At 51.7% G+C, this 14112-nt stretch overlaps 1 protein-coding gene across 1 annotated transcript in view; it reads right to left on the bottom strand.

Moving 5' to 3' along the window:
- Positions 1 to 13660, bottom strand: part of LOC127568644 (sprouty-related, EVH1 domain-containing protein 2-like) — a 108567-nt gene extending 94907 nt beyond the window's left edge. The window contains exon 1 of the mRNA XM_052012626.1: positions 13179 to 13660. Within this exon, the coding sequence (XP_051868586.1) occupies positions 13179 to 13204 (26 nt within the window). The 5' untranslated portion in view covers positions 13205 to 13660. The remainder of the gene's footprint in view (positions 1 to 13178) is intronic.
- Positions 13661 to 14112: the final 452 nt, after the last annotated feature.

Raw genomic sequence — 14112 nt, 5'->3', positions numbered from 1 at the left:
AGCCCCTTGAGCCAAAGCCCAAAATGGCGGTGATGCATCCTGGAAGGCCACCAAGCATTACCAGTCTCTTTGACACGGAGGCCAAGCACAAGCAGGACCAGGCAACGACCAAATCAACCCAGCCAGCTGACCCATTAAGCTCCCTCATGCAGCAGGTTCTGCAGATACTGCAAATACTGCAAAGGACTTAATCACCTTAGAAGACATTGACAAACTCAAGAGTCTGCGCAAATGCAGCATTAAGATGTCTGCCTTAGGCACACTTTCGTTCATTACTTAACCCTATTTCAATCCACCAGCATGCCTTTAGTTACTTCTGACCTGGCCATTCCATTCCTCTCCTGGACAAGTCCCCCATCTCCCATTGCAGGTAAACGCGTGCAAACGTTCCTCCCCAGGTTCTGCCTCACACTAAGGACTGACAGCAAACGCGATAAAACTGTAATTTTGTTTCAGTAACATTCATTGAAAGACAAGTAATATCTAGGAGACCACAAATAACATTCTTGCTCTTCTTTGAGTCAATGCAACTGGATCTTGCAAATCCACCTAAGAGAATGGAGAGGACATCAGTTCAAATCCCATTCAACACATAGCACCATTGACACCTTAGGACTCCCACTGCACCATGCTGAAGGATATTTGTGTTGGAGTGTCTTGAGTGGGATTTGAACCAACACGGTGATCTGCTGCAAGTGAGATCCATGGCTGATGTTCAGTTATATTGAATCCACTGTAAAAATACAGTAGATCATGCAGTCCAACTGGTCAATGGAGCATTCACACTCCACACAAGCCAGATTACAAACTGAAAAGCTACGTAGTTCAAATCTTAACCACATACTACAGTATTCACCTCATGACTGAATTAGCAATCCTGGATAATTTTTTTGGTGAAATATATTAGTCATGAACAAGACCTCAACCGTCTCTGGAAAGGCTGCCTTAAATGAAGTTATAATTAGGGAGTTTTATTTCTTGCTGAAATTGAACCTTTTCTTTACCCTGTATGTTAAAAGGAAAACCACAGAATTCTTCAGGAAAACAGCAATAAATTATGATTGCGTCACTCTGGGCTTCTATGGCCAGTATGCAGATGCTGGAGAACTAAAATACAAGGCAGTGGAACTGAAGCAGCAGAACTGGAAACATACTAAAATCAACCAGACAAGCACATGTCCTGACAACATTGTTGAAACAACACAAGAATTGTGAAATGCTACTTAATTCTCCATAAACAGGACAGAAATGAATGTCTTTACCACCGCAAGCATCAAGGTCATTTGATTCATTACCTATACACCCACATAGTTGCCTTCAGGATAACATTTAATATTTACTTATTTTATTAAGTCAACAACTTTAAACTTGCCTCCATATCCAAGCTATGTTTCTAAAAGGGCAAATCTTACTACCTAAAGCAGTGGGGTGGGTTCTATAGCCATATTTACTTTGGCATGAAGTTCCTTGGACAAATAAGCTAGCCAACACGTCGTCATCCAAGAGCTCACAGCAACTCAATCTGTCATTCATCCCATGCGATTAATATTACTAAATTATGCCTCCACAGAACATCTCACTGTAGCAGGTGGATCAGTTTAAGTGGCCTAAAGTGGGTTGCTTAGTGTATATATTTCCAACCAAAGCATGCAGATTCAGATAAGTAAAATACTCAAATTTTGGAAGCGATTTAGCAAAACAAAAATTGCTCCTGGCTTTTAGTGGAGAGGTGGGAAATGGTTGCCTTGGCTTGTGTTCAAAATAGATGCATTATACAAATTGTAGACGGATTAAAAATTCATAAGGGCCATGAAAAATCTATGCAATTAAGTAAACACTATTCTTTTAAGTTCCCTAAAAAAAAATTCTATGGTCTAAATGGGAACACAAACATAATTCTTATTCATTCCCAACATTTATCTCTGGCCTCAACCGTTCAGACAATCTTCCCACTTCCCTTTACAGCGTTAACTGTGATGTCCTGAAGATTCTGGTTTACAAGACTGTTGATTGGCTGTTGTCTAAGTTGTATTCCTGAGCCATGTGGCTTACATGCTTAAGGAACTGCATCTTCCTTAAGATAAAAAGGAATGTGTTCTGTGGAATGGCCCTCCCTCAGATGATGGTGGAAGCAGTTAACGTTGGATTTAAATCAGGCATTTTATTTCTGAAAACATTATTTTGGGGATTACACACAATTTGAGATGATGTGGTGAGTTTAGCTTGCTTAGGGGGAAACCTGCATTCCTCAAAGCTCTCCACTTCTGGGTCAGTGACTCCATTAGTGCATCACCAGTCTAGCAGGATTGAGGACAAAACTGTAAAGATAGTGGCCTGCACGTGGTATTTCCTATGATTTTATAATTAATCTACAATTTAGTGTAAATATTAGTACCTTATATCAAATTTAGTTCCGACAACTGGAAAAAGGCACACTACAGACCAAACACTGGATGGGATTCTACAACATTAAATACGGATAGACAATTCACCTGAAGAAAACCACATTAGACTTAGATCCAAAAACATTATCCAAATATTACAGATCCAGATAATATCTCTGGGGTTTCCGTCTAGACATTCACATGGATGTAGCAGGAAAAGGTCAAATCTGTAACCTTGAAGGCTAGCAATTTAGCCAATACTACAGTGAACCAGAAATCAAGTAAAGTGATTTATTAGAGACATGTGTCTATTTCATTACTGTATCAACTTGCATTCTTTTTAAACTCAATAGCAGTAAAATGCACTTTCCCGAAGTCTAAAATCATTGCTGGAGTACAGTCAAGGAAGCTCTGAAGGAATTAAAGTTGGGGCCCATCATGACAACGCCAGATTTTTGCAAGTTATCTAATGACTCACTCGTTTCTCTACCCTATTACTCTTTAATTTGTTGCTTTTCACAAAATGTTCCTTTCTTGAAAGTTACCATTTCTTTGCTCTGAAGTATTGCTTTACAGTAGATTTGGGGCAGGCACATACTGCTCTTGATGCAAAAGGCACGCAGATTCTGGCAGTTTTTCTTCAACAGTGACAGGAAGTTGATAGCCACAGAGTTACTTGCCAACAAGGGCTACTTCCCCTGCAACCCAAATGCCAGTTTCTCTTTTATCCTGTAAAACTGTACACTAGCCAGTGTTTCGCCCCACAATGTAAAATTAAGTTGCTTGCTTGAATGTTTTGTCCCTATTTTGGGTTAAATATTCATTATTTTTAAATAATCATAAGGAATGATACATTTTGCTGATTAACACACGTGAACAACTGCATACACATCTGCTGCGATAATAGCCGACAAAATCTTGATTAACCTCAGTTGCTTCAACTGGGTCATTTACTGCATAGAAAGTCAGCTGAGATACAAGATTATACCTTACAAAATTTGTCATTAATTTCAAACTTATGGCAAAAAAATTGAGCACATGCAGACAGGCACTCCACCCACAACTGAACCAACTACATAACACGAGACAAGTGTCCATAGCAGGCCTACACTTAAGGAAAGGCACGAGATTTTCTCAACACCCGAGAAAAACAAATACAAATTGGGTTTTACAAACCAAGGTGTACCAGGACAATTAATTTCTTTTAAATTATTGTTTAGATCAAAGTTGTATTAAGGACAGGCAATGAAGAATCAGGTTGCTAATTAGCTCAAACATCTAATGTCCTATGCAGTGAGTTCTGAACCATCTCTCATGGAGTGGCTGAAGCTGTGGTCAAATGCATTTACTGCCTTCAAAAGAATGAAGGAATCAAGAATTATGGCAATAATATGGAGAAGTGAAGGGGACTTCCAGCCATGATCTTCTTGAATGGAGGAGTCGGTTCAAGGGGCCTTTTGGCTTACTCCCATTTACTCTGGAGGAACATGTCAGAGGCAGACAATTTGCATCAGAGTTATCAAAGTGCTAGCAAAGTTCCTTTATTTGTTTATAACTAGCAGCAAGTTAATTGCTCATTCTGCATAGCATAAACCTATTTGCTGAGAGTCAATAGGGCATGTGGACGATATACTTAATAATAAAGAAAAAAACCAACTTGGCTCACTCCTGAGAGCCACTTTTTCTGGCACGTCTGGTTTATCTCATCAGGAGATTCCTATGAACCAGAAAATGCAAGCAAGTAAACAGTTACATCAACACCGGCTGAGTATAAGAAATTGGCCTTTGAAATCTGTTTTCAAGCAGAGGAAGTTTAATGAAATGTCAAATCTGTTTTTATCTGTGCACAGACACTGCCTGACCCGACAAGTACTGCCAGTATTTTTTCTTCAAGACCGTTTAAGTGGGTTCTAGTGCCAAAAAAAGGAGAGTGGAAAGCAGTTTATTAAAAATAGTTGATGAAAATTGAATTGGATAAGGAGCCATTTGATTTTTAAAAAATGCATGCAAATATACCAGCATATCTCCCTTTAATAACTTTCTCCCCCTTTTATTTGCTGGGGCTAAACCTGAAACAGTAAGACACAGCCCGCTTCTATTTTATGACTAACACCTTCCTGTTGTCAGATGCCAAAAACACTAGGGACTCCCCTTCAATCTTCCCACAGGCTACATGAGAAACCAACATTTCCCTCCTCCACTTAAATGTGATTCAAATCTGCAAGCATTAAATGCTGCCCCAATTTTAAACACAGGATTTTGAAAACTGCATTTTTATAAAACCACGATTGGCACAGGAAGCATAGCCATTATTAGATGCTATTTGGCTGCTTAGGATTAATCATGAATGCAATTTCAAAAATCTCATTATACCTCCTTGTTACTTTTACTCCCCTTAATACAAACCACAATTACAGTGCTGGAACAAAAACAGAATGCTGGAAGAACTCAGAGGGTCAAGCAGCATCAGGACTCAGGGTCTTAACCCGAAAGTTTTAGACTTGTACTTTTTGCCTCCATAGACGCTGCTTGACCCACTGAGTTGTTTCAGTGTTCTGTTTTTGTTTTATATTCCAGCATCTATAGTCACTTTTTCAGGGCTAGCTATGAATATATCACTTATATTTACTCTTTTGCAATTTTTAAGCCTTTACCACCAACACCCCCCACCCTTAAATCCAACAGTTTATGGGTAATTAATGTTTTATCAAGGAGATATTATTGTGGATGTTTTTGTAATCAGATAAAATTAACTCCAGCATTCAGGGAAAATTTACTCCATTAACATTTGCAAATATAGAATATCTTGAGTTTTGTCAAATTCACGTCGCAGCCTGTATTTAAACAATATGCTCTTACCCACAAACCACAAATAAAATTACTTTTGCAATAACTTTTGCTTAAAATGTTAACTCTATGAATTGACTAAATTATTAAAGCTGCCTATTATCTGAAAGCAATTTGGATAAAGCAACATGGATGCACTTGGGAAATGTTTTGGCTGAATATTCCAATTCCTTTCATAATTCGCTAAATTTGTAATAGAAATAATGATTTTCAACCAAAATGTCATGTTCATGCACTTAGTGAGAATAATCCAATGCAATATATACTTTTAAAAAAAGTAGAAAGTGGAAATTGTACCATGGTTAGGAGAATGAGTTTTATGATATAAAAATTCCTGTCTGTAAACTTTGGATGAATGGAAGTATTGAGCATATTAATTTTGGAGCTTGATATAATGGGATAAAATTCCCCATTTCCCAAGTGCAACTTCATGCCTCGACATTTTGGAGATGCTTGGATGCAATGTTTTGCCACTTTGAGTTTTGCTTTTCATTAAAAGTATGAAGCAGACTTAAAAGTTTTTTTTATATACAAAAACAGACTACTTTTTTTTAAGGGGATAGGGGTGGAGAAACAAGCATACTTGGCCACATTTAGCAGGGGTAATGAGACACAGCTGAACCTGCACTCAATATCCAACAGATCCATGTGCTCAATGGCAACAATTAATTCAATCTGCAATCTCCACCTCCAGAATCACAACCTTCTCGGCTGGGTCAGAGGCATGAATTTTAAGGTGACACATACATCCATCATAGTGTGAATCAGCACAGAAACATCAATTTTCCTTGGCTCCTGGTTATACACTAACCATTTTGCCAAGGAGAGTTCACAATATGACAGCTTTTACAAAAGAGATTAGACTTTCTAAATCATAAATTTACAGAACCCAGTTTTTTTTAAAGAAACATCAGCTTGTTTCTTGATGGCACTGGGTCATAACCAGAGTATGACATGCAATGAACAAGATACAAACCACCTGTATTTATTTCTACATTCCTAAAAATTACAGAGTATTAAAAATAATGAAAGATCATTTTGAAAATGTGCTTTTACTACTTTATTTCCATTGATATAAATCTGTACAATGCTTCATTTACAAAGATGACTTAAAGATGCAGCTCTCCCAACTTTCCTCCCAAAAAACATTCACTTTTTTTAAAAAAGGTTTTGCCTCTCTTGGATGTACATAAAAAGGCATACATTAACTCCTGCTGCAACTGTATTATACAGATCAACATTTCTGCTATCAAATAAAAACATTAAAATGACAGTAATTTTCCCCACAATTTTCTTCAGTTGAAACCTTGCTCGACATGAATTAAGCACTTAAAATATTGCAATGCAAGTGAGATATCCTCTAGTTTTATTATCAAAACATGTGGTGAAAATAAAAGACAAGTATAATCTTGCTTCACTAGTCACAATGAAAGAGAAACTAACACCAAGCAAACAAATGCAGACTTGTTATTTGTTAACTGATGTGTATCTTTTTTTTCTCTTTAATGGGATCTCCATTGGTTACAGTTGCAACTGTGTCAGGTAGTCATGAATGGGGCCTGAAGGTTACAGTATTTATGAATGGCCGATCATGTGACAATTATCGGCCAATTTATGCCACAACCAGGACAGACAGTGCAGCTGAACTCTCGTTGACACACTCCACAACTCACCAGACTCCCAACCCCCACATACCACCACCATGACACACATTCTTATCACAAACCCGAGAGAGAGATCTGCAGCTGCACAGCAAATACCCTCCTCTCCCTGCTCCACCCCAAATGAAGGTCCTTCACTTTCAACCTTCCCTCTTCTCACCCTTCTCCCCCACACTCCTTATTGTTTTGCTCATCCTCTACATTATACACATCCCCTTCCCTCAACCCAGACTCTCATCCACAGACTCCCCCCATCCTCTCACTCCATCTTTTTTGCCTAATCTCTCAATTTAAAACTCCCCACTGCACGATATCTTTCTTCACTATCCCCTTCACCTCATACATTTTTCCATCCACTCTCTTAATCTGCCTGGCCATCTCCACCATCATCTCTCAGTCTTCATTCACAATTACCTCCACCCCTCTTATTATCCTTCCCAAACACTACTTCTCTCAATAGCCTAACCCCACCCCCCTCTATTAAATAACCCCTAACTATCTCTTTCATTTCAATGCACACGACTGCCCCCTCCAGCTAGTCACCACAGCCCAGTGCCCCTTCCCCACACAACAGCTTATGCATAACTTGTCCCAAAAACACATCCAGCCCTCTGCAACCCCTCAACATCCATTCACTCTGACTCCCTCTTCCCACCCTATGCCTCCCCACCCCACTCCTCCCCTATTCTCCCCAACCCCCACTCCTCCCCCTCTCACCCCTCCTCCCCGAGTCTCCCCCCATTCCTTGTCCTCTCACCCCCCACTCCGCCTCCCAACCCCCTCATCCCCCCTCCCCAACTCCCCCCCAGACTCACCCCCTCCACTCACCCCCCTCCCCCTAACCCCCCTGCTCTCCCCCCAACTCGACCCCCACCCCCCACTCCTCCCCCACTCACCCCACACCCCCCCCACCTCTCCTCCCCTACTCAGCCCCCCCACTCACCACTCCTCCCCTACTCAGCCCCCCACTCACATCCACTCCCCACTCCACCCCTACTCACCCCCCCCACTCCACCCCTACTCACCCCCCCCACTCACAACTCCTCCCCACTCCTCACCTACTCACCCCACCCTCCCCACTCCTCCCCCCAACTCACCCCACCCTCCCCACCACTCCCCCCACTACTCACCCCACCCTCCCCACTCACCCCCTACTCACCCCCCTGCCCGACTCCTCCCCTACTCACCCCCCAACTCATCCGCTACTCACCCCCCACTCCTCCACTACTCACCCCCCACCTCCCCAACTCAGCCCCCAACCTCCCCCCTCCTCCCCGACTCATCCCCCCTCCCCTTTCCTCCCCTACTCACCCCCCCAAACCTCACCCCCCCTTCCCACTCCTCCCCTACTCACCGCCCCCAAACCACACCCCGACACTCCTCCCCAACTCCCCACTACTCTCCCACTCCCCAATTCAGCCCCACTCCTCCCCTACCCGCCCCCCCACTCCTCCCCCACTCACCCCCCTCCTCCCAAACTCACCCCCCCACTCCTCCCCAACTCACCCCCCTCCCCACTCCTCAGCCCCCGCTCCCCACTCCTCCCCTACTCACCCCCCCTCCCCTACTCCACCCCACTCCTCCCCCACCAGCCCCCACTCCCCACTCCTCCCCTACTCACCCCCACTCCCCACTCCTCCCCTACTCACCCGCTCCCTAGTCCTCCCCTACTCACCCCCCTCCCCACTCATCCCCACTCATCCCCTACTCACCCCCCCACTCCTCACCCCCCGCTCCCCAATCCTCCCCTACTCAACCTCCCCTCCCCCCTCCCCCCCACTCACCCTCCCCACTTCTCCGGCCTCCCCACTCCTCCCCAACTCACCCCCCCTCCCCACTCCTCCCCTACTCACGGCTCCCCCTCCCCACTCCTCCCCTACTCACCCCTCCCCCCTCCTCCCCTACTGACCCCTCCCCACTCCTCCCCTACTGACCCCTCCCCACCCCCCACTCCTCCTCTACTCACCCCTCCCCCTCCCCACTCCCGTACTCACCCCCCCTCCCCACTGCTCACGTACTCACCCCCCCTCCCCACTCCTCCCGTACTCACCCCCCCTCCCCACTCCTCCCGTACTCACCCCCCCTCCCCACTCCTCCCGTACTCACCCCCCCTCCCCACTCCTCCCGTACTCACCCCCCCCACTCCTCACTCCTCCCGTACTCACCTCCCCCTCCCCTCACTCCTCCGGTACTCACACCCCACTCCCCACTTCTCACTCCTCCCGTACTCACCCCCCTCCCCACTCCTCCACAACTCACCCCCCACTCACCCCCTACTCCCCCCGACTCACCCCCCCTCCCCACTCCTCACTCCTCCCGTACTCACCCCCCTCCCCACTCCTCACTCCTCCCCCACTCACCCCCCTCCCCACTCCTCACTCCTCCCCCACTCACCCCCCCTCCACACTCCTCCCCTACTCACCCCCCCTACTCACCCCCCCTCCCCACTCCTCACTCCTCCCCTACACACCCCCCCTCCCCACTCCTCCCCTACTCACCCCCCCACTCCTCCCCCCTCCCCTACTCACCCCCCTCCTCACTCCTCCCCTACTCACCCCCACTCCTCACTCCTCCCCTACTCACCCCCCTCCCCACTCCTCCCCTACTCACCCCCCCTCCCCACTCCTCCCCTACTCACCCCCCCTCCCCACTCCTCCCCTACTCACCCCCCCTCCCCACTCCTCCCCTACTCACCCCCCCTCCCCACTCCTCCCCTACTCACCCCCCCTCCCCACTCCTCCCCTACTCACCCCCCTCCCCACTCCTCCCCTACTCACCCCCCCACTCCTCACTCCTCCCCTACTCACCCCCCCCCACTCCTCACTCCTCCCCTACTCACCCCCCCTCCCCTACTCCCCCCCACTCACCCCTTCCCCTCCCCACTCCTCCCCCACACCCCTTCCCCTCCCCACTCCTCCCCCACTCACCCCCTCCCCACTCCTCCCCTACTCACCCCCTCCCCTCCCCACTCCTCCCCTACTCACCCCCCCCACTCCTCACTCCTCCCCTACTCACCCCCCCTCCCCTACTCACCCCCCCCTCCTCCCCTACTCACCCCCCACTCCTCCCCTACTCACCCTCTCCCCTCCCCACTCCTCCCCTACTCACCCCCCACTCCTCCCCTACTCACCCCCCCTCCCCACTCCTCCCCTACTCACCCCCCCTCCCCACCCCTCCCCTACTCACCCCCCTCCCCACTCCTCCCCAACTCACCCCCCTCCCCACTCCTCAGCCCCCGCTCCCCACTCCTCCCCTACTCACCCCCCCTCCCCTACTCCACCCCACTCCTCCCCCACTCACCCCCACTCCTCCCCTACTCACCCCCCTCCCCACTCATCAGCTACTCACCCCCCCACTCCTCACCCCCCGCTCCCCACTCCTCCCCTACTCAACCTCCCCTCCCCCCTACTCAACCTCCCCTCCCCCCTACTCACCCTCCCCACTTCTCCGGCCTCCCCACTCCTCCCCGACTCACCCCCCCTCCCCACTCCTCCCCTACTCACGGCTCCCCCTCCCCACTCCTCCCCTACTCACCCCTCCCCCCTCCTCCCCTACTCACCCCTCCCCCTCCCCAACTCACCCCTCCCCACCCCCCACTCCTCCTCTACTCACCCCTCCCCCTCCCCACTCCTCCCGTACTCACCCCCCCTCCCCACTCCTCACTCCTCCCGTACTCACCCCCCCTCCCCACTCCTCACTCCTCCCGTACTCACCCCCCTCTCCCCACTCCTCCCGTACTCACCCCCCCCACTCCTCACTCCTCCCGTACTCACCTCCCCCTCCCCTCACTCCTCCGGTACTCACCCCCCCTCCCCACTTCTCACTCCTCCCGTACTCACCCCCCTCCCCACTCCTCCACAACTCACCCCCCACTCACCCCCTACTCCCCCCGACTCACCCCTTCCCCTCCCCACTCCTCCCCGACTCACCCCTTCCCCTCCCCACTCCTCCGACTCACCCCTCCCTCCCCTACTCAACCCTCCCCACTCCTCCCCTACTCACCCCCCCTCCTCACTCCTCCCCTACTCACCCCCCCAGTCACCCCCCCTCCCCACTCCTCCCCTACTCACCCCCCTCCCCAATCCTCCCCTACCCACCCCCCCTCCCCTACTCACCCCCCCTCCCCACTCCTCCCCTACTCACCCCCCTCCCCAATCCTCCCCTACTCACCCCCCCTCCTCACTCCTCCCCTACTCACCCCCCCTCCTCACTCCTCCCCTACTCACCCCCCCTCCTCACTCCTCCCCTACTCACCCCCCCTCCCCTCTCCTCCCCTACTCACCCCCCCTCCCCTCTCCTCCCCTACTCACCCCTCCCCTACTCTCCTCCCCTACTCACCCCTCCCCCTCCCCACTCCTCCCCTACTCACCCCCCCTCCCCAATCCTCCCCTACTCACCCCCCTCCTCACTCCTCCCCTACTCACCCCCCCTCCCCACTCCTCCCCTACTCACCCCCCCTCCCCACTCCTCCCCTACTCACCCCCCCTCCCCACTCCTCCCCTACTCACCCCCCCTCCCCACTCCTCCCCTACTCACCCCCCCTCCCCACTCCTCCCCTACTCACCCCCCCTCCCCACTCCTCCCCTACTCACCCCCCCTCCCCACTCCTCCCCTACTCACCCCCCCTCCCCACTCCTCCCCTACTCACCCCCCCTCCCCACTCCTCCCCTACTCACCCCTCCCCCTCCCCACTCCTCCCCTACTCACCCCTCCCCCTCCCCACTCCTCCCCTACTCACCCCTCCCGTACTCACCCCCCCTCCCCACTCCTCCCCTACTCACCCCCCCTCCCCACTCCTCCCCTACTCACCCCCCCTCCCCACTCCTCCCCTACTCACCCCCCCTCCCCACTCCTCCCCTACTCACCCCCCCTCCCCACTCCTCCCCTACTCACCCCCCCTCCCCACTCCTCCCCTACTCACCCCCCCTCCCCACTCCTCCCCTACTCACCCCCCCTCCCCACTCCTCCCCTACTCACCCCCCCTCCCCACTCCTCCCCTACTCACCCCCCCTCCCCACTCCTCCCCTACTCACCCCCCCTCCCCACTCCTCCCTACTCACCCCCCCTCCCCACTCCTCCCCTACTCACCCCCCTCCCCACTCCTCCCCTACTCACCCCCCCCTCCCCACTCCTCCCCTACTCACCCCCCCTCCCCACTCCTCCCCTACTCACCCCCCCTCCCCACTCCTCCCCTACTCACCCCCCCTCCCCACTCCTCCCCTACTCACCCCCCCTCCCCACTCCTCCCCTACTCACCCCCCCTCCCCACTCCTCCCCTACTCACCCCCCCCTCCCCACTCCTCCCCTACTCACCCCCCCCTCCCCACTCCTCCCCTACTCACCCCCCCCTCCCCACTCCTCCCCTACTCACCCCCCCCTCCCCACTCCTCCCCTACTCACCCCCCCCTCCCCACTCCTCCCCTACTCACCCCCCCCCCACTCCTCCCCTACTCACCCCCCCTCCCCACTCCTCCCCTACTCACCCCCCCCCCACTCCTCCCCTACTCACCCCCCCCTCCCCACTCCTCCCCTACTCACCCCCCCCTCCCCACTCCTCCCCTACTCACCCCCCTCCCCACTCCTCCCCTACTCACCCCCCCTCCCCACTCCTCCCCTACTCACCCCCCCCTCCCCACTCCTCCCCTACTCACCCCCCCTCCCCACTCCTCCCCTACTCACCCCCCCCTCCCCACTCCTCCCCTACTCACCCCCCCCTCCCCACTCCTCCCCTACTCACCCCCCCTCCCCACTCCTCCCCTACTCACCCCCCCTCCCCACTCCTCCCCTACTCACCCCCCCTCCCCCACTCCTCCCCTACTCACCCCCCCTCCCCACTCCTCCCCTACTCACCCCCCCCTCCCCACTCCTCCCCTACTCACCCCCCCCTCCCCACTCCTCCCCTACTCACCCCCCCTCCCCACTCCTCCCCTACTCACCCCCCCCTCCCCACTCCTCCCCTACTCACCCCCCCCACTCCTCCCCTACTCACCCCCCCTCCCCACTCCTCCCCTACTCACCCCCCCCTCCCCACTCCTCACCCCACGAATGGACATAATTAGATTTATGTCAGCACCTCCTGCTCCTCCTCGTAATGGGAATCTCTCCCACCCCCTCCAGACGAGAACCGATGGCCGTAAATTCCTCTCAACTTGGGGGGGGGGGGGGAAGCAGGTAGGGGCAGAAACGGGGGAGGTGGAAAGGATTGAACGTCAGTTTGGAGGCGAGGTTGGGGGGGGGGTAGGTAAAAGAGGAGGGGGTGAGGAGCCGCGACGCTGCAACAACTCACTGGTCTGGATGCGATTGCTCGGTCATTTTTGTTGAGCCGTCGCGGACATTTCTGCAAACTTCATTCTTCTGTCTTGCTGCTCTTGGTGAAAAGTTGTTAATTCGTGGGGGTGGGGTTATTGCCCCTCCTGCTCCTCTGCCCCTCCGGCCCCTGCTCGCTCTGTGGCTGCCTGCTCCCCACTAGTATAGTCACATTATCTCTGCTGGCTCCGGGCTCCTGCCGTCTTTCCCCGGGGCAGCGCCGCCTGCGAGCCGCTGCTCTCTGCACATGAAGCCGCTGCGGGGGCCGGAGCTGGATGTTGCTGCAAACTGCAAGCCGGGCTTCGAGCTACTGCTGCCGCCGCTATTGCAAATAATAACGGGGGGGGGGGAGGGGGGGGTGGGGAGTGAGAGAAAAAAAATTAAAACACTCCCCGTGTTTTCAAAAGCCCATCTTACTCCATTTTGGATTCACCAAAAAGGAAGCAGGGCGGAAGCAATGACATCACCGCCACAGCAGCACTCCGGCTGGGACAAGCAGGATTCCCTGCGCTGCAACCAAAGAGTGCCGGTTTAGCAATCTGCCCTTCGCTTTCCCATTCACAAAAAAACCCTTCTAACTCTGTTGCATTACATTGCACCTGGATGGGTTCGATGTCTAGATTGCAAAACTGCTTTTTTGTTTTTGCAAACGGCAAATATAATACTTAGTAATTGGCGTAATTGCTTCCTTTGATTTTTTTTTACACCCCCTCCCCTCTATATTTATTTATTTTTTTTTGAAAAATGCTGAAGGTTTTCCAAAAAGGACTTGGGGTTGGCGCATTGATACTCACTCCACCAAATCGGATGTGATTGTAATCAGGTAAACGGAAATCTCAAGCATCAAGGTTGGCTGCTATTTATCAAAGGGATGAGATTGGGAGGCTCTTGCTTGCATGCAAAGGGAGAAGATG

The sequence above is a fragment of the Pristis pectinata genome, chromosome 3 (genome assembly GCF_009764475.1).
Source record: "Pristis pectinata isolate sPriPec2 chromosome 3, sPriPec2.1.pri, whole genome shotgun sequence".
Classification (NCBI taxonomy): Eukaryota; Metazoa; Chordata; class Chondrichthyes; order Rhinopristiformes; family Pristidae; genus Pristis; species Pristis pectinata.
The sequence above is the reverse complement of the archived record's forward strand: the minus strand, read 5'-3'. Positions and strand labels throughout refer to the sequence as shown.